Raw genomic sequence first — 27,676 nt, 5'->3', positions numbered from 1 at the left:
AAAGGACCCAATGATGTGTGTCCTCTAAAGTTAATATCAGTTTATATCAAGCCTGAAATCCTCAGCTCAACCCATACACAAGAGAGCTGTAGGGACATATGAGAGCGTTATATCAAACTGGAGGGAGGTGGAGAACAAGGTAAGGAGTAGAGGGCAGGAAAAGGGGGAGAAATACGAAATGATAAAGCTCAACTTTTTTGTAGGAGTCAACCTCATAACCGAGGTAATGTATATTTTAGTATTTTTATCACGTGGAGACGACTTAGAAAAGGCAAAGGAGAGGCAGCAGTCGAGCTGTAACTCACCATGACGATTCCTCCTGACTGGTCTGCTGTGCACATGCTCATGATGGGTGCCATACCAATGGTGGTGCCCTGGAAATACACCCCACTGAAAAATGGACAAACACAGTTTAGTACATGATCATGAAGCCACCAGCGTGTTTTCACTCTAGTTACACAAGCCCACTGCAAAAATGGGATAAACATTACCTGATCAGCTGGGCATTGTCATGTGGCTTCTGGGGCAGCAGCTTGACCTTCCTCCAGTCCAGGAACTCATGCAGGGTGGTGAAAGGGTCCTGGGTGATGGGACACTTATCCACGTCACTCCACACCTCCAAACCCACCAGTGCCACCCTGATATTCAGTGCCCTGTAGAACTGAGGGATGGAAAGGAGAGGGATAGAGACAACATGTCTTTGTGCCTCTGTTCTGCTGATCTACATTCATACTGCAGCCTTTTCCATGAAATGACTTTATGAAATAGGTCATGATTTCATGAGCTAATCAGCCACGGCTTACAGGTTACTTAATCCTCACCTGGCTTATATGACCTGGACTCAATCACTTATCAACACCACTTACTCCCTGCTGATTGTTACCTTGTCCACGTAATTGGTGATCTCAGCCAGTCGCTGCTTGACCCTCTCCATGTCCTTTCCCTGCTTCTGAAACTGAAGACAGCAATCATGCAGGAGAGAGAAAAATGTTGATCCCTGTTCTGGAATATCACCTAGCAACAGAGTGTGTTCTGGAAAAACATATGGCTACTGTACAGGTCGTGGAAAGATTTAAACTGAGCGAGTTGGAGCTGCTGTCAACACAGAACTTCTCCATAAAATTTAGGTTAAAGAGTGATGACCTCTGAGATCGTGTCCGTCATCCGGCACTCATTCATGTCTCTGAGGCTCAGAGGAAAGTGACTTTGACTAATACGCCTCATGGCACTGTGGGAAAATGTCTTGTTCTTCCTTCTTTGATTCAGAGTGTGCATAATAAAAAGGTCTCATTTGTGAGTCAAGTGGTCATGCTGACAGAGCCGCTGCAGGACAGTGGAATGGATGAGTAAGCAGACACACATTAGGTGGAACCGGGCAGCAAGGGTAGTACTGTATCTGCCCCTCATGAGGGTGTAGGGGGTCATCAATCATGTGACCTCTGACCCTGCGGCAGGAAACAGAGGCTGCGTGGCCACTCCTCACCTCTCTGTTATCAGCCACGACGATCAGCTCCACGTACTTGGTCGTCGTCTGGGTATGACGTTTGTTCTGCGAAAGACAGCGGACAGGGAGGCATTGGCATTTGGTGAAGGAGACACAATGTACAAAAATGAAGGAAGGCATTAAGTGTCGGAGGGCCAAGAATGAGCGGTAAATGGAAATTGAAATGACGTAGTTATAAACTGAAAATTTAAGAGAGGAGGAAGGAGGAGAGAGGTAGAGAAGGACATTAGTAGGACATACTTAACGGCAGCTCTCTGCAAAGGGCAGTCTATATATAGTGGTGGGCCACTCAGTAGGGCTTTTTGACTGAACTACTGTATATTACACACATAACAAAGGGAAACCAACGTGAGAATTACCAACAAGCTATGAGCAGCTATTTCAGGATGGACAGACACTGAAGGAAGCAGCTTAATGTGTTAATAAATCACTGCCTGGGAGAAGTATGACGTCTGCAGTACATTTGAAACACTGGCATTTCTCTCATTTCTCTCAGTGACATAAAAAGCACTGGGACTCTACCAGTGTCAAATAAACATATCTAGTACATGCAGAAGTGAGATGGTTCCAGCTCAACAATATCCCAAAGTCCTTCTCTAAGACTGAAAAATAAATAAAAAATATTTTAAAAAGAACCACTTCATACCTTTTTATGTTAATTTTATGCTTAAATTCAACTAAAAAGGACATTGTTATTATTATTATTAACATAAACGTCTTCAGTTTTGTGCCAGTTGGATATCATAATTTATTTGAAAAAAATGTCATTTCAAGAACTGTTTTCATTACCTGGAAGTGACAGCAGGAGCTGTTCAGCACTAAATGATTAAAAACCCACTTGTGCTTGGACATAGAACGACAGCATGGATATGCCAGAGCAAGTGATTTTGAATTAATATTTTGTTGCTCAAAAATACATTTTGTGCCAGGATTCACTGGAAATGTCCAAAGGTGTAAGAAAGTAATTTGTAGTGCATTGAGGAATTTGATAGACCTTGAAGTATTTCAAAATGAAGACAAATTAAAATCAAGGTCATTATGAGACAAATTTGCTGACCATGCATATGGTCTCACACCTCACCACAAAACTGCTGAAACAACATTGTGACTCATTATCATCAGAGCCTCTCTCTTCCTCACCTTTGAACCTAACCCTCCCACCCCGTGTGTGGATGTGCATGTGCGCTGTAATTGACCCTGCAGTAGTGACTACTGTGTCTTTGAAGGGAAACAATGACAGATATAAACTCCAGAGTATACCCTGTGATTTGTTTTATATCTAATACACTTAAATGGCTCAGTAGAAATACACAGTTAAATTGTGATATTTTACAATATATGACATTCAAAACCCCATGTTCGAAGGTGAAAAGGAGTCTTTTTAATTCAAACTTTGTTTTAAATTAATTTAAAGTAACTATATTTAAATCAGAAAATAACATTCTTCTACATTAGTTACCGCATTTGGCCATGTCACACAAAAAGCAAAATGAGCTGACCGTGTCGTGACCTTCCAACAAGCAAAACATCCCTGTTTTTGTGTAGAGATTTTGGAGAGAGAATGTCTGCAGCTTCGGAGCTTTTACCATTTTTCTAGCCTTCATTAAGTTAATGGGCCTGGCTCAGGTGTCTATGAAGATGAAAGGAGAAAAATGGAGCTGGGTAATTAGCTTCCCTTCCCGACGTACAATGAGCTAACAACTGGAGAGGCTCAAAAGCTATTTACTTTACAGGCTCAAATCCAAGTAAGTGAACGCGGTCCTTAAATCCTTACAGACCACTTCAGAGTGGACCCAGCCCCATGTTGTACCATTCTCTTCATAATTCACCACTGCACGGTGCACTTTGGTTTACAGTACAAACTTGAGCAGTAATGTAACAGTGACTGGCAGTGTCGGTGTCGATGTGGACTTCCTGTCACATAGACGTCATATCTCCGTAACCTTCTCAGCCCAGTGTGGCTCTCATCATCCTGGGGCACTGTGCCAACATTCCTCTTTATCAGCAGACCCTCCGGCAGGACACAGCTTATCAAAGCCGCAGCAGAGCACCTCCACGCCCCTCTGCATCGAGCAAAGGGAAAATTGCGACATACAAAAATCCTTCAAATAAGATGTTAAATCCCCAATTCATTATTTCACCAGCAGTATTTGGAGTTCCTCTCGGTCATAATGATGATTGTGCAAACGTTCTTTACTTTCTTATCTGTTTTTGCTTAATAATCGCCTGGGGAATTCCCATGTTCGACCACCTCCCTAATAAATCACATCTGTCTTCATTTTATTTTCTCAACCTTTTCCTTCTAACACTGACATCTCTCGATATATTCAGATTGGAAGGGTGTAGTACTTTAAACGTAACACAAAAGAACGCCGTGATCAGATAAACCAAACGTATTTCGCACACATTGGTGTGAATCATTGGGTTTTGTGTCTTGTTGTCAAACCGGCACATTTCTCTGAGGTGTTAACGCCTGCATTGTGCTGCTGTCAGGATTTGTTCCCCTCTGCTGAATCTTCGTAACCCTCCTAACACCAAGGACAATAGCAGCCGTCTGCGCCAGCATTGTAATCACCAACAGGACCCGGAGAGTACAAAGACATCACTGGAATCACTGCATGAATAGATAAAAATGTACATTTTTAAAAAGGACAGGGCGTCTTTGCTAGGGCAGCCATATGTTTGGTCCGACTCCCAAAAACCCTTTCGATCTCTGTGTAACAACAATGAAGTATTTATCGCACAAATAAAGACATATTTAATGCATCACACATGTGACCTGCTTTTGGGTCACATGTGTCTCTCTGGCCAATTGTGCTGACCTGATAAACCACACGTGTCAACACGTTCCGTCACCTCTGTGTGTCATCGACCTCTGTGTTTCCCAACCTTTTTTGAGCCACGGTACATATATATCATCAGGATAAACCCCACGTCACACCACAAAATAAAAATCTCACAAAAATTAAATATGAAATCTAATAATCTTCTAGTTTAAATGACCTTATCATTGACTAAAATCTCAGCCTGTTTAGATAAAGACAATGCTGATATAATGGCAGGAATTAAAGAAAGACACACAAAGATCTTCTCCAACACCTCTGATTATTTTTTTTAGTTTTAATAGCCATCTGCTACCACCTAGCACTAGCACAAGATGATTTAAACAGTCTGCCTGTCATGCATTGACAAACAAAGAAAAAATATTTGCGATAAATAAACAATAGTTTAAGGATCTATTAAGTCACACTGGATAATTTTCCACAGCACAGTGGTTGGGAATCACTGGTCTACCTACCACTCATCTTTAAAGCCTAATTCCTCTGAAGACGGACTCTCTCTGGGACCATTGACCATAGTATGTATCCCCATGATTGGGGGGCAGTAAGTAGCTGAGTGCAGGGGGTGGGTCAAAGTGGTGTCTATGCAAAGGGATTTGTTCAAGTCTGGTTAGACAGGCAGTACTACAGGCATGATCTAGACCTCACTCTCAGGGAAAGTGTGGCCACTTAACATCCAGTGTCCCTTTTTGTGGAGTTTATCATCTCCATACACCAACCCTCTCTAATGGACACGGTCAGCTGAAGATTGAGCTATGAGTAAATAATTCAATTTGTAGTCTATTCTAAAAGACCCTACAGGCCACTTACTAAAGTCCACATTACAAATGATCCCGCTTAAAAGTCTTGTGATGATCCATCATTCAGACGGCACAGTAGGAATTTTAAAATGCTGTTTGCAGAAGGGAATACTGTATAACACTTGAAAACAATGTGGTGGGATTTCTTTTTACAGTACTTTGGCTGCTTGATGAATGGTTTTCTGTCCTCACTTGCTTTCACAGCGCAGCTGTTTAAAGCAGACCTCAACACAACTGGTCTGATATGATGCAAAAACAACCCCCCCCCCCCCAAAAAAAAAAAAAAAACACTGAAATTAGAGAATCTTTAGTTCAATTATAATCAGTCAAAATGCTTCTGTTTGCCATTAATAGTACATTTTACTTCACCATGATCCAGTTACTTTGCAAACTCACACTATTTTCAATAATATTTAATAAAAAAGTGTTTTTTGTTAAGACTAAACACTGCGGTTCACTCAAAGTTCTCCAGCTACACATGCGAAAAGGTTTTAGGTATAGAATTTATCGCCAGGTAAAATATATTCTTAAGTTTTCTTAGTGAAATCCAAGTGTGGACTTTATCAAAAAACTCACATGGGGCTTACAGTACTGTGGAGAAACAAAATTCTTAAAATAGCAAAACGTATGTGTTAAGAATGGTGCAAACTGAACAGTGAAGTACAGCACAGATTTGAATGCTCTAGAAAATTCTGAATATGTTCACAGATAATCCCACAAACCCAGGTTCAGGGGTAGTTTAGGGACACATGGGGCTTCATTCTTTGGCTCCTCCTCCTCTTCTCTCAGTCAATCAAACAGATAAACACCAAAACATGAACACATTTTGGCAGTCAGAGGTTTTAACACCTAATGCCATCATCACATTAATGTGTATTTGCATAGTTGGTCTAGGATATGAAATCTGAACAATATAGAGTCAGACCAGATGCCTTCAGGACAAATGTAAATGTCAGCATCATCAACATGGGATCAGGTTTCTCAGGGTGGATGTTACCAGGTCTGTGTGGGGAATCTGGGGATCCTGGGAATTATTCCTGTCCAAAAAACTTCTTTTTCTCCTTAAGTGAAAAAGAAAAGCCTGACACTGAGCCAAGAGCAGAGAAGAGATTAGGCTCAGAGAGAATTTTGTACTCATTCTGCTTTGAATAAAAACACAGGAAAGTTCTTGTTTACAATGTGCATATTATTTGTACTACTGAAACGTATATTAGGATGTATACATATATATATATGTATACATGTATATATATATATATATATAGTATATATGTGTGAAGGTTTTATGTCAGGAACTGTTCACTGTACAATGTGCATTTGTTGAAATCAAATAATACGTTTAAAAAACATTAGACACACAAACACATTACAAATCATTATTACATAAAAATGGTAAAATAAAAATAGTACCAGGAATTAGATCCAGAATAATCCTCACCTCAAGACTTTCCTCAGACGTCTTAGAATGCATTGTGGTCTGATGTGACCAATGTAGAACAGCTCGGTCATAATTCTAGAAAGTACATTAGGGTGTATTGTACTCTTTATAACCACTGCACATCTGGGAGGCCAAGTATAGTACCAGCCACTGTTGGCCAGCTGACCCTAATTAGGCCAGAGCTTTTTTTTATTTCCCCCAATGTGTGACAAGTTAATGTCGGTTAGACTGTTGGGGGATTTAGTCATTAATTTTGTGTTCTGGCAGAGCCAGGAGAACCTTGGGTGTTTCTAAACCATCCTTACCCTTGTACTGAAGGTCCTGAATGGACTGCTGTCTGCTTGTTCACGTGGATAAGAGATGTTGAAATCATGGCCACAGGAGCCGGGAGGGAAACTGAGATGTTTGGCCGAGTAGATCCAGTGAGTCCCATCAGTGTCATCAGGTGATGGTTCCAGTACGTAGGACTTGTTATCAAAAGATATGAAACCCCTAAAGAGAGACAGAAGGAGGGTCAAAAGCTGAAAAGCAACATAATCCAAATCATTAATAACTACAGTTCAAATTTGAGCTGGATTCCCAAATGTCAGGCGTTCTACTTAAAACAGTAGCAGTAACTCTTAGATTCTTTCCACTTTCTGGACTTTTCACATGATTTAAAAGAAGCCTTCATGATTAAAGTGACAACCTTAAGTCTGAACAAAGTCTGGGATTCTCACAAACCTTGCACAACACACAGAAACCTCGTGAACTCTAATAAACTCGCTAACTCCCCCAAAAGGAGTATCACTGCCAACCCAAACCGTAAGATACTCGCTTTGGCCAGGGAAGCCAAGCAACATATAGGTCTTTAATAAAATATTCTCTGTATGCGTCTGGTGCAGACGGGTTCATGAAACAGGGAAGTGGATAAATGTAAAGCTTAAGCTTGACACTGAAGGCTTAAAAGAAAATCAGGAGAATCACTCTCTGGCTGTGTAATCAGGTTTGGCTGGTTTGTGTAAACACTCGTGATTGTGTCCAGTGATGTCACTGTAATCATTTTTCACGCTGGACATCTGCAAACACACAACTTCCATCACCTGACAGGTCTTCACTGAATTATTTATTTATTTATATATACATAAAAAACATCGTTTTCTCACCTAACATAAATTTCAATTTAAAAATGAATACCTGCACAGATGGAAACATCTCATCTAAAACATTCAAACACATCTACATGACTGTCCAGGGTGTACCCTGACCTTATGACCCTGGGATTAATAGGCAAGAAAGAATTTAATATTTTCTTTGTCAATTATTTCTTCAAAAAAAATGAAGAAAAACCTAGAGATGTGAAGTCATGCTAACTAAATACAATTTTAAAACGATGCAAATAAACTTTGACTTTGACTTTGACAGACAGGGCCTCAGTTTCATCAGCCTTAATAGACTCAAAACTACTGGACCTGAATTGACTAATTTAATGAAGACACTGAATAATGAGTTATTTGCTCTGCACTGCCCCAAAAGGGCCAAATCATTTATTGCACTGCTTGTAATAACACAATAGGGTTAAATAAACAAAGCTTTGGGCTTTCTCTTTTTCACTTCATCACTTACCTAATCCCAGCGCAGGTACTGAGGCTGACGTCCGAGTTTACCCGACCCTCCACCTCACCGTGGTAATAGCAGTTCGCCTGAGGAATCACAAACACACAAACACGCACAAAGAGAGAAAGGACTAATGGGAACAAATGTCTTTAGTTTTACACCAAATTTAATAACGACAGCGCCTGCTGATAATTGTGAAATATGAACAAAATAAGTCTGGGGTTTTTGCAGCTTTCTCAGTGTTAGCAGCAGCAGCCTTTCCCACTGAGCACCACAGGGCACTAGAGCTGACCGAAATCTTTACATTTACCACAGAATTATTTTCCTTTTTTATAAAGTTCCTTTCCCAGGTACCATGTTTTTTCACAGACCACCTGTCAAGCTCAAGTTAAGTGAATTAAGGCCATGTTTATTGTAACACAGCCGCCAACGAAAGGCGTGAGAGAGAGAGAGCAGTGTCAGGGCCAGAGTCAAAGCAGACTGGCTCAGGTGTGGTCTGACTAGAGGCCCCTCTCTACCGCCCTGGTCCGGAGAACAAGGAAATGTGAATTTTCACCCTTCTTCCACTACGTCTAAATATAGAGCGGTGGCAGTAAATCTTAATGCCCGGGCTCCTTCAGCGTGACTCACATCCAGAAGCCGCTAATCATGCACAAGTGTGTGTGAGAATGTATGTGTGTGTCGGGTCGGGTCTGCTCTGCTCTGCTTCTTCCTCGTCAGTTTCATCACCTACACTGCTCTCCTTTGAGCTCCCTCTCTGCTGATTGCCTGATTTGTTTCACCTGTGCCCCCTCCACTACAGCAGATATAGATGGTATATGTTTATAGTGCTCTCACACACACACCTTGCTGTTTGTAGTTTGTCTGTGTAGATTTGATTTGATTTTTTTGGAGAACACCAAAGTTGTCATGTTTTAACCAGTGTGTTACTGGTTTAGCCCAGTAGCATTTAGCCTGCTAACCTGTTTACATGTACTTTAATGCATTTAATTAGACCGATGTAATAATTTTATAAATATATCAGACGACCCACACATTTATTTCATCTACAGTGCAGAACTGATGCTAATTGCAACTTTCATGGAGTTTAGTGGATTCACTGGATAAAAAAAAAATCAATTTCATTTGCATATAAAAATTGCCATAATATGAACCATTTTACTGGTATCTCTGCCAGCATTAGAAACAAGGTCTAATGTGTGTAGATTACATTACACGGCACTACCACATGATTAGGTCATCCCACCCTCATGACATGGGTGTTTTAATGAACCCGAGCTGAGATTAAGCACCACAATAGAGAACTGTATTTAAAATAAGTAAAGCCTCCTGCAATCTCCCCTCATCCCACATCCCAGCAAGAGGTGTACTGATATAATCCATTAAAGTCAAGTAAAGACGGGACAACCCATTACATGAAATATGAAATTTTAGTGTAATGGGGGAGCAGGAGGAGAGCTGGTATTATTACACTGATTTAATGCTAACACCTCATGTTTCTTTGATGAGATCATGACTGTGATGTATCGGTGGAAGGGATAGGAATAGACTTTTGCTGTGGAAAGAAATGAGGAAAGAAAAGTGCCCGCACCCCCAGGACCAGAAATGAGGAAGATTAATACTAGTTGCCATGCTGTTGTGAAAGGCAACCAGGGCTTGAACCTTGTTTACCAAAACCAAACTTTGGATTTTTTTTATGTTATGTATTCTGGTGTTTTTGTATTCCCAGTAGTTGTCTCGTGTTACCACATGTGGCAGCCATTTGCTGTACCATATGAGGCCAAATTAGTGGGAAAAGGAGACGATGTAAAACAGACAAGAGGAATAGGAGTAAGGCTGACTCATGCTCAAGGCTCTCCCAGCAGTACCTTGCTTTTGATACACAACTAAATACTCCAGATCACTATATCACCCTCCTCCCTGCCGGCAGGACAAATAAATTAACAACAGATCAGTCTCTCCAGACCTGGATGTTTCCAGTAAAAGGACTCTCCCATGCTGTGGTCATAGGAGAAGAATGAGAGCAAAAACGGACGTTGAAAGATCTCCACTAGTTGCCGACCTGTTTGATACAGGTTACTGGCAGCGTTCCTTTGGTGTGTCCATCTAACTCTCAGTCTACTCATCCATCTCACGCGGAATTGATTAGCCGATTAATCAAGGTGGGGCTGGACACAAAATCGCTTGGAAGTCATTTGCTGTCAGGTTGAGTTAAACCTGTTGTTTCAAGCCTCTTAAATGTGAGGGTTTGGTGTTTTGTATTAAAGTTTTCAGACAGATTCTCCAAAATAAAGGATCAATTTTTCTCCTTTGCAAACCACGGGGCATTTTGAATTCTCAGTGTCTGAGTCTGATTATGGAGGCGGTGTGGTGGCATGGTGTGTGTTCACACATTCATTCACAATCACAGAATCTCTTTTCTGAATTTTGAGTTCAAGTTAATACTGGTGCCTTTCACTGTCTGCGATACTCATCTTAAAACGAGAGATTTGGGCGCAGTTCATTTTTCAAACTATGTTAAAAAATAAATTGATGTTTAATCATTAATATTACATCCAGTCTGCTACCTTAATCTTAATTAGTGCAGAACGTCTTCATTAAGTCTTGTATATTTTGACAAACAGCAAAGCACTCACAGTTTCTCCTGTCCTGCTTCTTCTTTCTTTTTTCGTCCTTCCTGACAGGAAATCAAACATTTTTCTAACCAGGACAGTGAAGGTTTTTGAGGACATGCAGATCAATATTTTCCCTCCACTTTCTGACATTTAATGGACAGAACTATTGATTTATGATGAGTCGTCTGTGTACATGTCAGACAAATCCCTGATCTGACCTGCTACTCCTTCGCCGTGTCTCCGTGCTGTGCATGGCAGCAATTATCATCAGCTGTCTGACCTAAGCCAGTGACAGTGCAGCTCCAGATGTTCGTTTTACTGCGTGGGCTGACGTTATCAAATTACATTTACTGCTTATTCCGTGAGTTTCAGCTATAAATAGGGGATGTGATTTGTATACAGACCTCAAGGGCTGTCTATTAAAATGCTCTCTGGTAATCGGAATAAAAATATGATGTTTAATTACTACAAATAATCATGTCCCTGAAATCAGGCACACAGGTGGAAGCTATGAGGCATGGGATCTGTTCCATATGATCCAGGACATCATAGTCATTAACTAGAGCAGGCAGCATACAGATTTTGCTAATGGTCTCCCTGTGTCTGAACCAAAACAAACATCCTTACAGGGGAGGGATTTATGGATTCTTTATGAGACTTATCGTGCTTTAAACCTAATAAGCTGTTCCTTTCTGCATTTATTACAATCTTACAAATGGAAAAATGCGGTGCATTAACAATCAAACAGTTTTTCACATGCAGACACTACACATGCAGACACGGAATACTTTGCAAAAATCCCACAATAAAAGCTGTAACTGGAATAGAAAAAATATTTTTGAAACTAGAAAAGAATCCTGTAGTAAATGAAAAACAACGAAAAAGGGGCGTGCACTCGGACCTGTTTTAGAAAATTGATTTTAAGCTTATATAAAGGAATCCCACCGTTCCTAGAATTGAGTCTATTCTCTCTACTTCTGTGCGCCTTATATTCTATCAAATATGAATCTGCTGCCAGAGAACTGAAATGGGCTCACTCACCTACAGCAGCTGCTTCAAATGTGAAGCTGCCCAATTCCAGACGGTTTTTAAGTGAGTCTAACGGCAACATCAATTTTTCTTTATACCCTAGTCGACCTCCTAATGGGAGCACAATGAAGTAGAACCAGACGTGGTGACGACGGGTACCACAAAAGGTCAGCACTCATAACGGTTATTAGGTGTAGGAATGAAGACGAAAACAGCGAGAAAGTAAGGATGGTGAGTTCTTCAGTGTCATCTTTGAGAAAAGCTCAGCAGGCTCCAGGCATACCGTGAAGTTGTGAAAGTCTGTGACTGCACTGCCATCCTCCAGGTAATGGGTTTCTGTGTAGTTTCTCGCAAAAAGCCCCCTAGAAAGAAGAAAAGGCAAAAACAACACATATTAAGGAGTGATGCTGCAGAGATCCTATAGGAGGATAGGACAGAGTTTCATGAAATATTTAATCGTTCTACAAAAGAACTGTACCAGAGCAGGTTTTGATTTAAAAGGTACAGAAGAACATGAACTGGACTTAGCTGCTGAAACAGACACAGGAGGAAAGAGCTGGTGGAGAAAAACACTTTCACATCACCAACATCTGTCATAAAGCATTCAATACCTATTCATGATTTATTTCATGTAATATGATAAACATTATGAAGTGATTCCTGAAGATTTGCACCAGTGGATGTCTTTGCGATATGAAACATAGAGCACGCATAAAACAAGGACACAGTGTTTGGTTGTAAACCAGCAGGGTGGATGACTCAATGCTAAATATCAGAGCATTTCACCACTGTCAGAAACAATAACCCTAAAGTTTCATAACCTGTATTAAAATGTTTGTCAACGCAGCTCACAAGTTGTTGGTTTTCATGACACAAAAACTCCCCAATAAATGTAATTTCTAATGGTCTATGCCAGGGCTCCCCAACTATATGTAATCAGTGCCCAAATAAAATGAAATAAAAGCACATTTCTGTCAAACATTACTACATCTCCTTTTGAAAAATAAAAAATAAAAATATTTAAAAAATAATTAAAAATATTAAAGCCAAAATGTAAAAATAAAGATCCCTATAGTACCTAAGTTGAGACAAATCTGGCCCTGACAGTGGTGTGAAGCTTCACCTAATGGACAGACACTGGATGCTAAGGGCTGGGGCGGCAATGAAACAGCAGCAGCAGAGAGAGAGAGAGAGAGAGAGAGAGAGAGAGAGAGATGGGGGTCGGGGGGCAAAGGGAGATTAACAAACAAGTTAATGTTTTATTTGTGTTCGCTGCAGCACAAATGAGGCTTTAACAGTCTCCGCAATGTACATGTGGTGCACGCATGTACTGTATTACACTACAGGATAACCAGCAGAGGGTTGACTCAGGCCAATGCACAGCAGAGCAACGAACCCCAGGCAGGCAGCTGGATTCTCTTACTGACCTCATCGCTGACAACCCAGCTGGGAGTGTCAGCTGTAACAACCTGGGGACGAGGAGGGGGGTATTTTGTTTGGGAACAGTCAGCATGAGACACCATGCCTCCCCGCCCTCAACCCTTCAGCAGAGCCAAGGAGCTGGTAATAATCATTGGATCAAAGCGAGGACAAAGAGTGGAAAAAGCCAGCTAAAATTATGTGTTTCTTGAGTCTTAATTAGGTCTGCGCTCTCAATTGGACACACAAGCTAAACATCTGCCCACCATGGACAATCCACTGCGGTGAGGGTGTGTAGGTCTGAGTAATTGCCGCGGAGAGTACGTAGGTACAGGACGAGATTTTGCGTACAACCAGATGTCATTTATTGCTTACTTTTCAGTTCGTTTAGAGCCAATAGTAGAAAGAGAGAGAGCTAACAGCTAATTCAGGGGGAAAACTCAATGTTTTTTTTATTATTATTATTGTTGATGGAAACAAAGAAAATGTACTGTATGTATGCTATGGTTTGTGTAATAAACAACTTTGTATCTGATTTTTAGAGATGAAGATGAAACCCACGACTTCTGCATCACCCAGTTAAACTCTAGACAATCTTGAAGGTTGATTCGATCCCTCCCAGTGATGAGCCTCCGGTCGGCTATATCATGTGTCTAATTCCACCAGGCACCCGCCCAGCATGCCAGCCACAGCTCACCATTTATCAATCAGTGGGAAGTAAATGAGGCATGGAAAGGAAAGTGGACAGGGGTTGCGCCCCTTAATTTAAAATGCATTACCCGAGGGACAATCCTCCGACAAGGCTCTGCTGAACTGACAGCGAGTTGGCATCAGAGAGAGGAACCATGGATCAACACAAGGATGCCACTATTTGGCTTTTCGGGACCACACATGCCCCGAGTGTAGACAGCCAGACTCCAAAACAACCACAGTGAGATTGAATGTGATACAACAGGAGGTACAGTAAACTTCACTGAGGTCAGTGCTGCTGTCACAGTAGAAATTAGAGTGTGTTTGAACTTTGTCAAGCCATGTAGGGGGGAGTCAAAATGTTCTAAGACAGATGTATTAACTGAATAAATAAAACCTGGCTCTTAGCCTTATCATAACATCTTAAACATTATTCCAACACGTTTTCTATTTATTTCAAATTGAGATAAACTTAATACCCTGATGAGCATGTTTTGTTATTTTTCAGTTACCTTTCTCCCACTTTGGAGCAGGTCTTACAGAGTTGTTTCTCCTCGGTCTAAAGCCTCCTGTTTCGATTGGTAAAATTAGTTACTTTTAAAATACAATTATCCATTTTGTTAGAAAAGCCATATACCATACAATGTATATAAAAGACAGGTACACGCTTTCAGCGACACAACCCTATCTTCAGAGTAGAAGAAGAGACGGCAGCAATGAGCATACGTTACCCATAATGCCTATGGGGCTCAGCACTGTCAGTTATGAACCTCACCGAACGCCACTGCCCCCTATTAGACTGGCATGGTATTTCCAGCCTCACTCTGTACATTTGCTTTGCGGTACGACAACACAGGCAGGAGCCCAAAACCACCTTAAATCAACCTTGAATATTGGCTAACTGATGTTATTAATTCTTCCTACAATCAAAACTTTTTATTTTGTAGTTTTTGTTTTGTTATTTTACTGAGACACAGTACAAATTTGTGTTAAATCTGAAAGAATCAGCTTAAAAAACAGACATGCATGCTAAAATAATAATCCTCCATTTATGGATGTTGCAAACTAACTAAACTGACTTTTTATTACAAATTCTATAAGTGATGAGGAAAAATTTTATTAATTGTGTTTACATCTGAAGACAATAACAGGAGGGGTTTCTGAGATACATCATCTGCAGCGAGCTTGATGAATTGGAGATGCAGCCCTAATCAATCAACAGCAAAGAGGGTGGTCTGGTTTGCAGGTTGGTGCTGGGTTTGACCTAGAAAGAGAGAACCTGTCTGAATGTCAAACAGCCCATTTTGCAGATGAGCTGTGGAGAGAACATTCCAGCTTTCATATGCAAATGTAACATTGTGTTGTATTGATCATGACACAGGGGCGCACATGTAACGTCTGTGAAAAGTTGTAAGGTGATTATGGAAATGAAACACGGGCATGGAGATGAAGTCACGCACGGGACACTTTGATCAAATCTTGGAAGAAGAAGAAAAGACCGGCTTGATTATGTGACTACAGTACAGGCCAAGATGAGGGAAAGACTGTCTAATGTAAGTGTGAAAAAGTTTCTGCTTTGTCTCTCTCTGGGAGGACATCAACCTTAGCAGCAGACACACGGATGTTTGAGGGCTTTGAGGGCATGCGTTTAGTGTATGACTTCATTACAGGCCACTAAATATAAGAAATGCACCTCACGACCTACTGTATCTTAGCTGGTGGTTAATTACAGCAGGACAGTCCAAGGTGACACTGGCAATACCAGGGACCACTCTAGCCTGTCCCTTCAGCAGCAGTCTCCATAGTGATTCGATAGAATTTTTCTGGGGAGGGGCCTGATGTACAACACAAATTAATGTATGGGTAAACCTACATACAGAAAATGCATTCCGTGATACCAAAAAAAAACCTCTTTTTTTTAAATGACCTCCAGTTCATAAGACGCTTCCTTTCTTAGTTTAAACACCAGATGGCATCTTTCAGTTACATTACTGCCCCAAACTATGTCTACTTTCCATTGGTTAATATTCCCACCCAGACATTTCCTCATCATTTAAAAAAAAAGAAAAGAAAAAATCATCAGACAGCAGTGTCTCTGCAGACCAGAATGCTTTTCAAACGTCTCATTAAAAAGAATTTAATAACAGCGATTAAGAGATTCTGTGATCATGGTTTTCCGGAAAAATCAGTGCATATTATGTTTACACAAAAGTACTGAAGAAAGGACTTGTCAACTCCATTGAGACCATACCATAATAATACGAATGAATAACCATTGTATCTGAAATGACTCTGCAGGCCTTGTTACGTCGCTTGGGTACAGAGTGGATCAATGTGTACAGTGACTTCTCAGTCACATGCTCCAGCGTGTCTCAATAAACTCAGACACTCTGATTGGGGGGAATTCTGAACAAATGCTATAAAGTTAACTATGATAAATGTTAAGCTGTAGGCGTACAATTCTACTCTGCTCTGGGTTTCTGCACTTCTGGAACATATTCTGTATTGGTAAAGTGTTTAGGCCAAATACAAATATTAACATTTGGGGCAGTCATACAGTTTCTTGCGAAATCTGATGTAGAAAGTCCCATTAGCAGCTTTCACTACCTTTCAAAAGACTGCCTCATTGTAGCAATATAATGTCCCTCTGCTCTCATGTGGCAAATGGCAGGATCCCAGTTTCACTTGAAAACGTGGGGGAAAAGTGGGATCATGTGTATGAAAATCCAAAATAGATCCAAATGTTTGAAGGCACAGAAAAACTTGTCTGAGTAAAATATTTTTTTCCTTTCCAACACTAAGGGAAAAGGGCCAGTCTTCCTGGCTGTGATCTGTCTGACATCAGGCTTTGTTACAGGCCAGCGCCAAGTAGAGCAGGGAAGCAGAATTCCCCCTGCTTACCCTCAGCTCAATGCAACTCCCAGTTTTCTGTGAAGCATGACATGACCAGGCCATTTACAGCCGAGAAGGACGGAGTCAGTGGAAAAACAAAACAAAAGGTAAGGCAGATGGTCGGCCTTCAGATGCTCTGAAGTGAACTCACATGTTGAACATCAAACTTTTAAGGAGAAATATAGTCATATCTAACCTAGATGTCATAATATGTCCATTTTAACCTGCTGAAAATACCATTAGATGATACAACAGAATGCTGTGGGAGCACCCATTAACTAAAGACGACTGCACTTTGTTGAATTCCTGCCATTCTTAAGTCCAACATTCTCACCAGCAGGCTCGGTGACGAGATGAAAACAGAAAAGGCGTCTGCACAGAAGTACAGGATTTAAAGGTTCTTTGTTCAATTTCACACAAAATAAAAAGCAGAGCAGGCTGGGCTGAATGTTCCGTTTCATTATAACAGCCTCATTATCATTCTTTACACTTGTGTGGCATCTCTGGGTGGCTAATTGGTCAGCAAGATGGTCAAACAGAATAGCCATTAGCAGTGGTGGCACGTAATTACTGCAGTGTCTGTCACCTACAGATTGATGTGGTTAAGCCTAGGCATGTCCCGTGAAATCAATAAAGTGTCATCTCTGTGCAATGTCTCCATGATGGATGACTCCACACGATCCCAATTATACAGACGAGAAGACGAATGCCGCCCCAACAATGGACAAAATAATTGGAATGAAGACAGAATTGCAACACTAATCTTTGATAAAGTGTAAAGAGAAAACACGGATGAATACATCTCTGTGGTTTGACTACTACATCAAGAATGGCAGTGTGATTGGTTGGTCAATAAATAATAATAATAAAAAAAACAGAGAGGAAACAGATGTGGTGTTAGTTACATCTCCAAAAATCATCTGTTTTGAAAATTAAAAATTGAGGTTTTTTAAAGACAAAACAAAAAAGGCAAGACAAAAAAATCAGTCGTCTGCTGCCTGTTTCAATATTTAAAATTACTCATGGTCACTGTTTTTAATCAAGCAAACTATTTAACCTGAAGGTGACGTGATGGTGTCACACCAGCAACTGTAGCTCTTGGCCAGATGTCACATGGGTTCGAGGACGATAACCATGACCACAAATTGACTTACAACCAACAGTGACATGAACCAGACTGACTTTGGCTGAAGAACAGAAACGCTCAGGACTTGTTTTTTTGGAACAGTCACATGCATAATTTAGTTACGAGGACTTGTTTTCTATCAGCTGTCAACACAGTTGCATTCAGTGTCCTATTCTGCACACATGCTGCTGCCTCACCAGAGAGTCTTTAACTGCTCCACAGCTCGACATGGAGTGACACACAGTCTTATCATTTCACTCTGACAAGGTCAATAAAAATCCATCTCTCCATCCAACTGCAGGCACTTATCGTATCAAGGGTCAGGAGGGAGCTGGAGATGATGGGAGCTGAAACCACATCTAAGGTAAAGTTTAATTCACAAAAAAGAGGAATATTTCGGAATAAAAAAACACCACTGGCTTCTCCCCTTGCGGGGCTGCCGTAGTGGTAGACCTCATAGGGTTTTGGAGTTTTTACACTGAATGTTTTCCTGACCCGAGCCAACCTGGGATTGGGGCTCAAGAGGGATTAAACAGGGATTATTCTACTATCAGATGTAAATAACACCAACACACTGATCTAATCCCAGAAATGAAATACAAACAATACAAATGCAAAAAAAAGGCTGTAGTGGGGGTAAGGTGCAAAAACTGAATCTTTAGCATCAGTTCAAGAAGATGCTGGGATATGCTATGATGATCAGGAAGATCAAAACTTTACACAGAAGCAAACTGATTGGTGTGTAGAGTTCAGAATAAAAAATAAGCGTTTCAATTTTTTTTTTTATAAAATCAACTTTAAATACAGACAAAAGATTTAATGTCTTGATAAAGTTTTCATTTATAAAAAACCTTACTGCATATGGCAACTTTTATCAACAGTGGGTCTGGGCTGTACTTGAACCAGACACTCACCTCTAACTTTTCATTATATTTATCTAGAAAACACAACATCTCACTGGTGGTCCGGTTCATTGACATTAACACAGCTGTTGACTTAAGTGTTCTTTGGGAGCGTCAACTTTTTCCTTCTGTGTGTGACCTGATGACACGTCTGTTTCTCTTTGGTTAACCCAAATGGAAGAAACAGTTTCTGTGACAAAGTTCAAATCCTAATAAAATACTCACTCATGGTGGGTTTGAGCCCGTAATTCTAAAATTCTCCTGTTACCCCCGGAATACCTCAATAGTCAATTTATCGACCATGATGTCATTGATCCCCGAGGACAAAGTGAAAATGAATCATGTGTGACAAGTCAAAAGCTGTTGATCTGCAGCTTGAACTACAAAACTTAAAATTAATGACTGTAATTAAAAGAGTGACCATAAAATTTGTTTGAAAGGGGAAAAAAAGTCACAATAATGAATTCTGGGCCATTCTCCCACAGGTGGGCATTTTTCTTCTTCTCTCTTTCAGGACAGGCCTGACATCTTTATCTGAAACTAATTATACCTGCTGCGAGGGCAGTGGTCTCTGGAATTGCCTTTGTTGCTGCGGAGAACTGCAGGGGAGATGCTCCATCGTACTTCTCCTCCCATCAGCCCATGGGGCAATGGTTCCTCTATGGCAGAATGTGTGTCTCTGTTCTTTGCCCCTTCAGGACACACGATGTTTGTCTGTGTGTGTGCATAGAGAGTGTTTCCCTACGAATGACTGCACGTGCTGGTAGCTCAGCATGATTTATGTGCGTCTTATGGAGCATGGCCGTATGTTCGCACACATGCATGCATCACTGATGCACAGTTTCCAAGACGGTGATTCTGTTCGTGGTCCATACACGATATGGCGTGTAAGTCGAGCAAACCGTTTCCACTGGCAATAACAAACCACAAAACACTCCTGATTTCCTCAACATGGTCTGCACCTTTTTTTTTCTCCTTCTCTTCCACTAGCTCTCACTACACCTGCTACACCAACCATTCTAACATTATTTTGTCTTGGTTCCACTTCAGGTTCCACCGTAGAGCCAACAATTTGAACTAAGTGTCTCCTGAACATTATTTTCCAATCTGTTCAACCTGAGCCGTTATGCTAATTTGAATCCAAGTTTTGTCCAATCCAAATCTCAGGTCTGGTGACAGTGTGAAGACCATAAATCAGAGCAGTGAAGTGATGATCTGTTGGCTGCAAGGCAAGAGCGCAAACCACTCTTTCATTTGATTAATAATTGTATAAATATTTTGTTTGCATGATGTCTTCTGCTGCGACAGGGATGACAGGCTGCCATATGTTCTTGTATTTGTTGATATGGCAACGTGAGGGGAAATTTAATTAAAACATTATGTTTGATGTTCCTCTAGGTGTCACTAAATCCAACCAACATCCATGACAAATAAAAGACAAATAATATTTTTTACTTAATCTAAAATCCACTTTGAGTACAGATTACGGGAACATTTACATCTTGCTGCAAAATAATTAATACTGTTACACAATCCTTATCTGCTTTTGTTTGTTCATATTGTTCATATTGTCTCAGAGTGGAGTAGAAACGTATCGGAGGAAGGGTGGGGGGGCGGGGGTCACGTACAGGACAGGTCATGTTAGTGCACTGAGCTGCAGCTCCTCATTTTAACTCAAATACTTCACGTAGACCAGGCTCAAAAACAAAACACACAACTATATCCATTTCAACCTTGTTCTTGAACTAATGAGCAACGAGGGAACTTCAAACTATCAAGTCTATCACACACACACACACACACAACAAAAGCAGTATTGCAATTAATTAAACCTGCCTATTTGTGTGTCCTACTCCCCCTCCTCCCTCTTTTCCTCCGTGCCCTCCTCCCTCACCTTGCATGTCCTTTGGGAAATCAAACATTTAGAAACTGAATACAAATGTACTCTTCCTCCCTTAATGTCTCTTCCCCCCGTTGATGGTGTTGTTGAATGAAACGTCCTCCTCTTCTTGGAACAAAGTCTGATCCAAACCTGATGCATTAGGCAGAGCTGGGTTTTGAACCCTGACCCTGATTTCTTGGGTTGATGTCTGACATAAGGTGGTTGAGAAAAACGAGGAAAGAAACACTCTACTAAAACAACAAGTGGAAGAAAGATGACACAAGTGTAAGGTGCAAAGGTTAAAATGAGCCATTTTCAGCAGGTGTGGTCTGCTCCAGGGCCAAACAACCGCAATCCAATATATCAGGCAATGCATTCTTGCCTTTACAGTGGCCATAAAGCTAAAGCTGCTTTCACTGTCTGTGATTTCTGCTGTGAATATTCTAGGAGGTAACGCCTCCTTAAATCAGCCGCCGGCACCAGTTCACTTTATTTCTGAAGTTGGTGATTGTTTTACCAATAATGCACTGCTCGCTCATCGATCATCCATGTTCCAGTGATCCTTTGAAAGGACCTCAGCTCCTGTTGATCAACTGATGAACCCACAGACTGGAACGTTATTGGCTTTCACTAAGAGACTGTTTGTAAACATCACCTCAGACGAAGAGCGTAGCTGGGGCTCGTTCAATTTTACAGCAACGGCAAAACTATCGGCCATAAATAAAGAAGCACGCATAGTTTATTTGCATCAACACAACGGGGGCCTCCATTTATTATTTTTCATTTGGCATTTTGAACAAATCAATTGCCAGGCCAGGGCAATAACTGAGATTACAATAATCCTCAGACCGTGAGTCATTTTTTCAAATTCCCCAACACGACGGCCTGAGATCTTTGTTTCACTACATTAAGTTTGAAAGGGAAGGAGAAGATGATGAGCTCATTCTACTGGTGCGTTTTTACAGCAATGTTTGGCATTGAGATAATTTCCTCATTTGGCTTCTTGTGTTGGAGGGACTGTCTTAGCATCAGTCTGTCAACTGCAGTATTTGTTTTTCTGTGAAAGGCATGGAAGGTCTGACAGAAGGTCTGTGGATTTTACATTGCTGTATAACTGCAACTCTAGTTAGCATTCTGCACTGGTACATAGAAATTCATTGTCTTTTTGACTTTGTGTTGGCAGAAAACTCATAAAATGGGGAATTTACTTTCAACACAAACCATTTATAAAAGTAGAGAGGTTGGCCTCCAAATCTGTCCCAAGATTTAAAGGTCAGTGAATGGACAGGACTTTTCTTACTTAGAGCTAGCATTAGCCCCAGTTTGGTCACAGGTAGATGCTAATACTGTGCTGTAGAATATATAGGCAGCATTATACAGCTTCAAAGGTCAAACTAAGGTTTTACAGAACATGAAAATCCCCCAGTTATTAGACCTGGAGTTCATCTTTTCCATGACCAAACTCCTGGAATTTCTCAGTTCAAAGAAACAGCATCTACAGACTACGTTATTTTTGTTTCGTTTAATCAGAGTTTGCGGTTAAACATGTTGATTAAGCCACACATCAAGAATCAAGTATGATTTTTTTCTAAAACAAATATCTTAAAAATTACTATCTTAAACCTAATATGAAAGTTAGAAATATTATTTTTGTTACTCATACTGTAGTATTCCATCGCTCCTTCAACATTATTAAGAGTAAAATAACAATAGAGGTTCCTTCCTGAAGTAAATCCCGCAAACAAAACAAAAACCCAAACAAACAAAAGAAACAAAAAAAAAAAAAAACAAAAACAAAAACCCAAACAAACAAAACAAACAAACAAAAAAAAAAATCCCACTCTGATCTACGTATGTTGTCACCCTCTGTAATATCCACCAATAGCTTTTTCTCTCTGTTCTGTGTCAACATACACTGTTCTCGGTGTAATCCTCAGATTTTATAACCTGCCTCTGACCCCTGTGCTCAGGAACCCAACTCTACTGCTGATTTTCAAGAAAATTGTGTTATGGTACCTTATTCCCCGGTGCCCCTGCACCCCCGAAGCAGTCCACAGCCTTTTTATCAAACCCTGGCAGCTCCTATTGTTGTTGGCAGCTCACTCCTGTCCCCAGAGCTGGAGGGATTAGGTGAGAGTGAGTGAAGAAGTGCACAAAGGCCAACCAATGGAGACCCAGCCGTGTATCATAGAAGAGGGGAGTTGCTGACGGCAAGAAAATAAGTGAGAGGGGAAAGGGATGGAGAAGAGCGAGTGCCTTCACACCTCATCTGACAAAGCAAAAACACTCTGATCCAGTCATCTCACATCCTTCCTCTGCCTCCATCTACTCCCACCGTGTCCATCTCTCAGCACTGTGGGCCTCAGAGTCATCACCCTAATGATGACTAAGATGGGAAACAGAAAGCATCTGCTCTCTGACTGACATGGAAACAGAGGAAGACTTCTTGTTTCAGGTTCCAGACTTTCCCTGCATCATTTCCTTTTATCACTAAGCTAAATTTAGCGATGAAAGAAGTATGTGAACTCTTAACACCTCCACAGGTTTCCCATTGAGTCTTGTTTGGATTTAAAGGTTTTTAATGACTCAAGAAAACCGCAGACAGGTTTTAATGAAGATACATTTACCGTGATTGGGAAACTTTATCAAAAACAAAACAAAAACCTCTACTTTGTAGGCTGCCAGTGTTTTTTTTTTTTGTTCCCATTTTCCAGCCATTATTCTTCTTTTTTTTTTTACAACGACTCTCCTCTACAGGAACATGTGAACAACAAAAGAAAAAGAAAGAGAAATCCTAAATCAGCAGTAAGAGACAGCCTAAACCTGACCCTCTGGCTGATGACCCCACGTGGCGTCTTCTCTCAGTCACTGACCCCACACACAGGGAGGGATGGTCAGAGGAAGGGTAAGCGACTGTGAGAACGGCGAGAACAGGATGGAGGTCAGACGGAGTGAGAGTTCCCTCTGACATGAAATCACACTGTAACTACACACAGGAGCTATTTGTCTGTCTGTCAGGAGGGAAGATGGAAGCCAGGGCCATGAAGCCTGACTGATTATCTTTATGGTCAGCAGCCACCGGGGTCAGATACTTTGGCTTCATTTGTTTATTCCTTTTTGGCAGCAGAGAGTCTCGAGAAATGGGTTTTCACTGTGATTAATGGACAATGTTTTCTTAAAGAGGATAAGGAGAGAGAATGCGACTTGGAAAACAATAAAAAAGACGTATAACTTCAGTCAAACAGGAGGAGATCAACGCAAATGTATGACTCACGATATTTCACCTTCGCTCATTTACATATTTTGCAGTATTTTCACAGGTGTTTGTGGTAATTTATGGTTGTTCATAATCAGGCTACCCAGCCGTACAGTCTCACGGAATAATCCTCTGCAAAATGACAATGTGATGATTTGTCTTTTTAATTTCAACAACAACGAAACTAAATGATAAACACGGGAAGACAAAGCAGAAAAGAGAGGATAGAAAATACATTATTAGAAAACAATTTGAAAGCCGACAAGCAAATACTGTATGTAATACTGTACCTGGTATTTATAGAATTTAATCATCCTGCACATAGAACCGTGAACGTCAACAGAGACTCTTAACAGATTTATGCTGACGCTTTTGACTGCTAGCCAAAAGGTATTGAAGGTAAGCTAACAATTGTAATGACAAAATGTCATGGTTTGTGTTTTGTTCATATTAAATATAAAAATAAAACCTCTGTAAAAGACTCTGTCTTTACATAACTAAACAATTTAATTTAAGGGTAAACATTTTAAACTGAAATGTTGCTTTCGACCACAGTGACACAGTTTTGTTGCTAACTGGTCTGAGCTAACATTCAAAATCTTCCTCTAATGTAAGTTTATTTCTTAAGTCCATATTCACAGAAACATTTCACACTTTTTGTTTTGTTCTCTTGCTTTGTATAATTTAAAGCCATTCATCAACCATTGACCTCAGTTCTATTTGTTCTACTTCTTGAGCCCTCAACTATTGACTTAAGTCTAAATTTTTGCTGCAATCTCATCCAGGTAATCCCTCAGCTGAATCCTTAAATAGGTTCCTGTTCAACTCTGCATTAGTTAGTTACCCTCAACTTTTTTTTGCTCTAGTTTAAATGCTTAGCACAAATTTATGTTAATGCTGTAACCGTAAATATTGTCAGTTGAGAGATCAAAATATTCTAAAATCACTGTGTATGTGAAAGCACTTGTAAAAGTACTTAAATGTTATTTTCTTTTTTCTTTCTTCATCACATATTTTTATTTGCTTCTTTGTTTCACCTGTTACAAATCTAGTTTCCTAAATCCTAATGGATTGGCAAACACACCACACTGTACTGTAGGTATAGAAAACAATGCTTAATCACGTCCTCTTCGACAGAGAAAAGACATCTGTCTCTGCACGAACCTGAGAATCTTCGTTAACCGTAAGTGGTGACAAGGCCCTCGGAGAGGAACTGCTGCTAACAGTGTTTTTAATGGGCTGTGCAGTTTAAGGTAAAGGAAAAGAGGATGAGAAATAAAGTCCTCCAGAGATTTAGAATTCCATCTGGAAAAAGGCTCAGGGCGGAGGAAAGTCCCATATCAGACGCAAAAAGAGTTTTCTTTTTCCCCCTGCAGACCGCAACGTCTGTTTCTATTATGTTATTTAAAGTGTCAAGGTTTGTGAAACAACACTGTGGATAATTGTGTATTTTTTAAATGTATTTTTATAGTTGCTGGATTTTTAGAGACATTTTTTTTCTCTTAAATAACCGTGAATAAACGTCTCATCTTCCTCCATCCTAAGGACAGGGTCAATCCATTCTTATAGCTTCCCAGTACAGCGTCGCTGTATTAATTAATCTGAAGCATGGACTGGTGAGTCCACCTTATTAATTGCTGCTCTAAGCTGAAAAATAATTGGACCTTCAACACAGTAAGCTCACTACAAAAAAAAAAAAAAGCTTTTGAGGCGAAGCTGTTAAAAAAAAAAAACAGACTTTGGATGGTGATGAGCCAATCTCAGAGTCGTGTCTTTGAACCTAATAAATCACTGTGTATCATGGCCTCACAGGCACCAGTGGAACAGGGCAGATACAAAGACCACAGTTAACCCCAGCACTGTTTGTCCTTTAGTAGGAATAAGGTTAAATGAGTCTGTATGAAATGCAGACCGAGGGTTTGTGTGTGTGTGTGTGTGTTGGCATGCAAGTACTCTAAGTGTTTTTTGTTACGTCTTTTGATCCCGTCCTTTAATAATCCCTGACCTTGTCAGGTTCAGTAGACTCTCTGGGACCTTAATCCCTATTCCTGTGAGGCCTATAAACTCTGAGTAGTTTAACTGAGAAACTGAAAGCAAAACACAGAAGTATGCGTCTTTTGTTTGAGGTTAGCGACAAGAGCCAGTGGGAAAAAAAAAAAAAAGATACACACCTCAGTCCAACATCAATGATGTGGTGCTACTTGTTTTTGTCAGCTGTAAATCCAGTCTGACTGAACAGTGGGTTACACCAACATAGTGGCTTTGAAACTTGATCAAAATACAATATTGAGAAAAGGACACAAGCAATGGAAAATCTTGTGCAAGTAACCACATAACATTTGTTTTCCAACACTTCCTTTATAAAGTGGGAATCAGGCCTCCGTTGTTTTTTTTTTGTTTTGTTTTTCTTTTGGAAACCGCAGCCATGAAAGACCGCACTGTCACTCTTTATCAGGACTCCCTGGTCCAGTGAGCTGCTCCATAATGACAAGTATCAGACAGAAGCAAGGAAGTGGGACAAAATGTGAAGCCAACAGCAGGAGGAGATGATTCCCAGTGACGTGTCCATTTGCTCTGATGGTTTGGGCCGCAAGAAGAGACTTAAAGCAATCGTCGCCAATGTAAAGGAGAAAGCACGAGCTGTGCTGTTTTTTTTTTTAATCACAGCTGTCTCATATCTGACATGAGCGTCAGATAACAGCAACAGATAAGATTGGAATCCGGCTCAGTGACCAGTTTCTTTAATGGATCTGAGAGCCAGGAGCTGCTGAGAGCAATTGTTCCACACTGGTGGAAAAAAAATAGAGAATTGATTTACAGTACAGCCTGAATACACACTATGTTGAGTCACAAAGACAGAGCTGAACATTCACAGTTCTAGGGTATATTCATGTTTCATTAGACATGTAAGAACATTTTGAGCACTTTTAGGCAAGCAACGTACAGTCCGTCTGCCACCAGGCCTCAGGCCTACATTCACAAACAACTAGAACAAGTAAGGTCTCGGTCACGGTTTTGTTACCTACTGAGTACCCTGTAACTGAGAGCTGTGTATAAATACTGTTTAATAAACTAGTTATAATTAAGGACAAATGACCATCATGTCCTTCAGACACTAATATTACAAACACGAGCGTCTGTGTCTGTGAAGTGTGAATATTATGGTAGCATGAAAAAAGCTTTAATGTTGCATTGAATAATTGTCTGTCCAAAAAGTAAATGAGCAGCCTTATAAAAAGATAGTGTTCAGGTTTTATGGGCGATGGGAAGTGTATGAGTGGACTGAGTTGCTTCTGCCCGACCACACGGAGTATTTTTACAACTTTAATAAAAGTGTGGGTAATAACTCCTGATTTTAGTTTTTAGGAGAGGTAAAAATTGAACACACCCCTGATGAATGATGTGCCCTGGTTGCGAATACGTCGAGAAAAGTGATTTCTACTAAAAGTGATTTTCGGTGGTCTTGGCCCATAATCGAAAAGACAATCTGCAGCAGGTGTACAGAACAACTGCAAGACATTATTTTTTACACGTTTTTTTTTTTTCCTGCAGAAATAATGTACTTACAGCAGACAAATGTGTTTGCCATGAGTACGCCCAGAAGCCCAGACGAGAAAAGGCTTTTCATCTTGTTTTGTTTCTGATTTAATGACATGGAGGAGGATTTGATACACTTTTTGTTTCCCC

At 40.5% G+C, this 27,676-nt stretch overlaps 1 protein-coding gene across 1 annotated transcript in view; it reads right to left on the bottom strand.

Moving 5' to 3' along the window:
- The window catches only part of LOC103381641 (disintegrin and metalloproteinase domain-containing protein 12), a 72,484-nt gene that overhangs the window by 24,852 nt on the left and 19,956 nt on the right, over nt 1-27,676 (bottom strand). Inside the window, exons 4-10 of the mRNA XM_008314104.3 lie at nt 12,106-12,184; nt 8,188-8,264; nt 6,888-7,074; nt 1,484-1,549; nt 884-955; nt 492-661; nt 306-390 (exon numbers count right to left, since the gene is read on the bottom strand). Coding sequence (XP_008312326.1) covers nt 306-390; nt 492-661; nt 884-955; nt 1,484-1,549; nt 6,888-7,074; nt 8,188-8,264; nt 12,106-12,184 — 736 coding nt within the window. The remainder of the gene's footprint in view (nt 1-305; nt 391-491; nt 662-883; nt 956-1,483; nt 1,550-6,887; nt 7,075-8,187; nt 8,265-12,105; nt 12,185-27,676) is intronic.

Source organism: Cynoglossus semilaevis, chromosome 8, assembly GCF_000523025.1.
Source record: "Cynoglossus semilaevis isolate Cse_v1.0 chromosome 8, Cse_v1.0, whole genome shotgun sequence".
NCBI lineage: Eukaryota > Metazoa > Chordata > Actinopteri > Pleuronectiformes > Cynoglossidae > Cynoglossus > Cynoglossus semilaevis.
The sequence above is the reverse complement of the archived record's forward strand: the minus strand, read 5'-3'. Positions and strand labels throughout refer to the sequence as shown.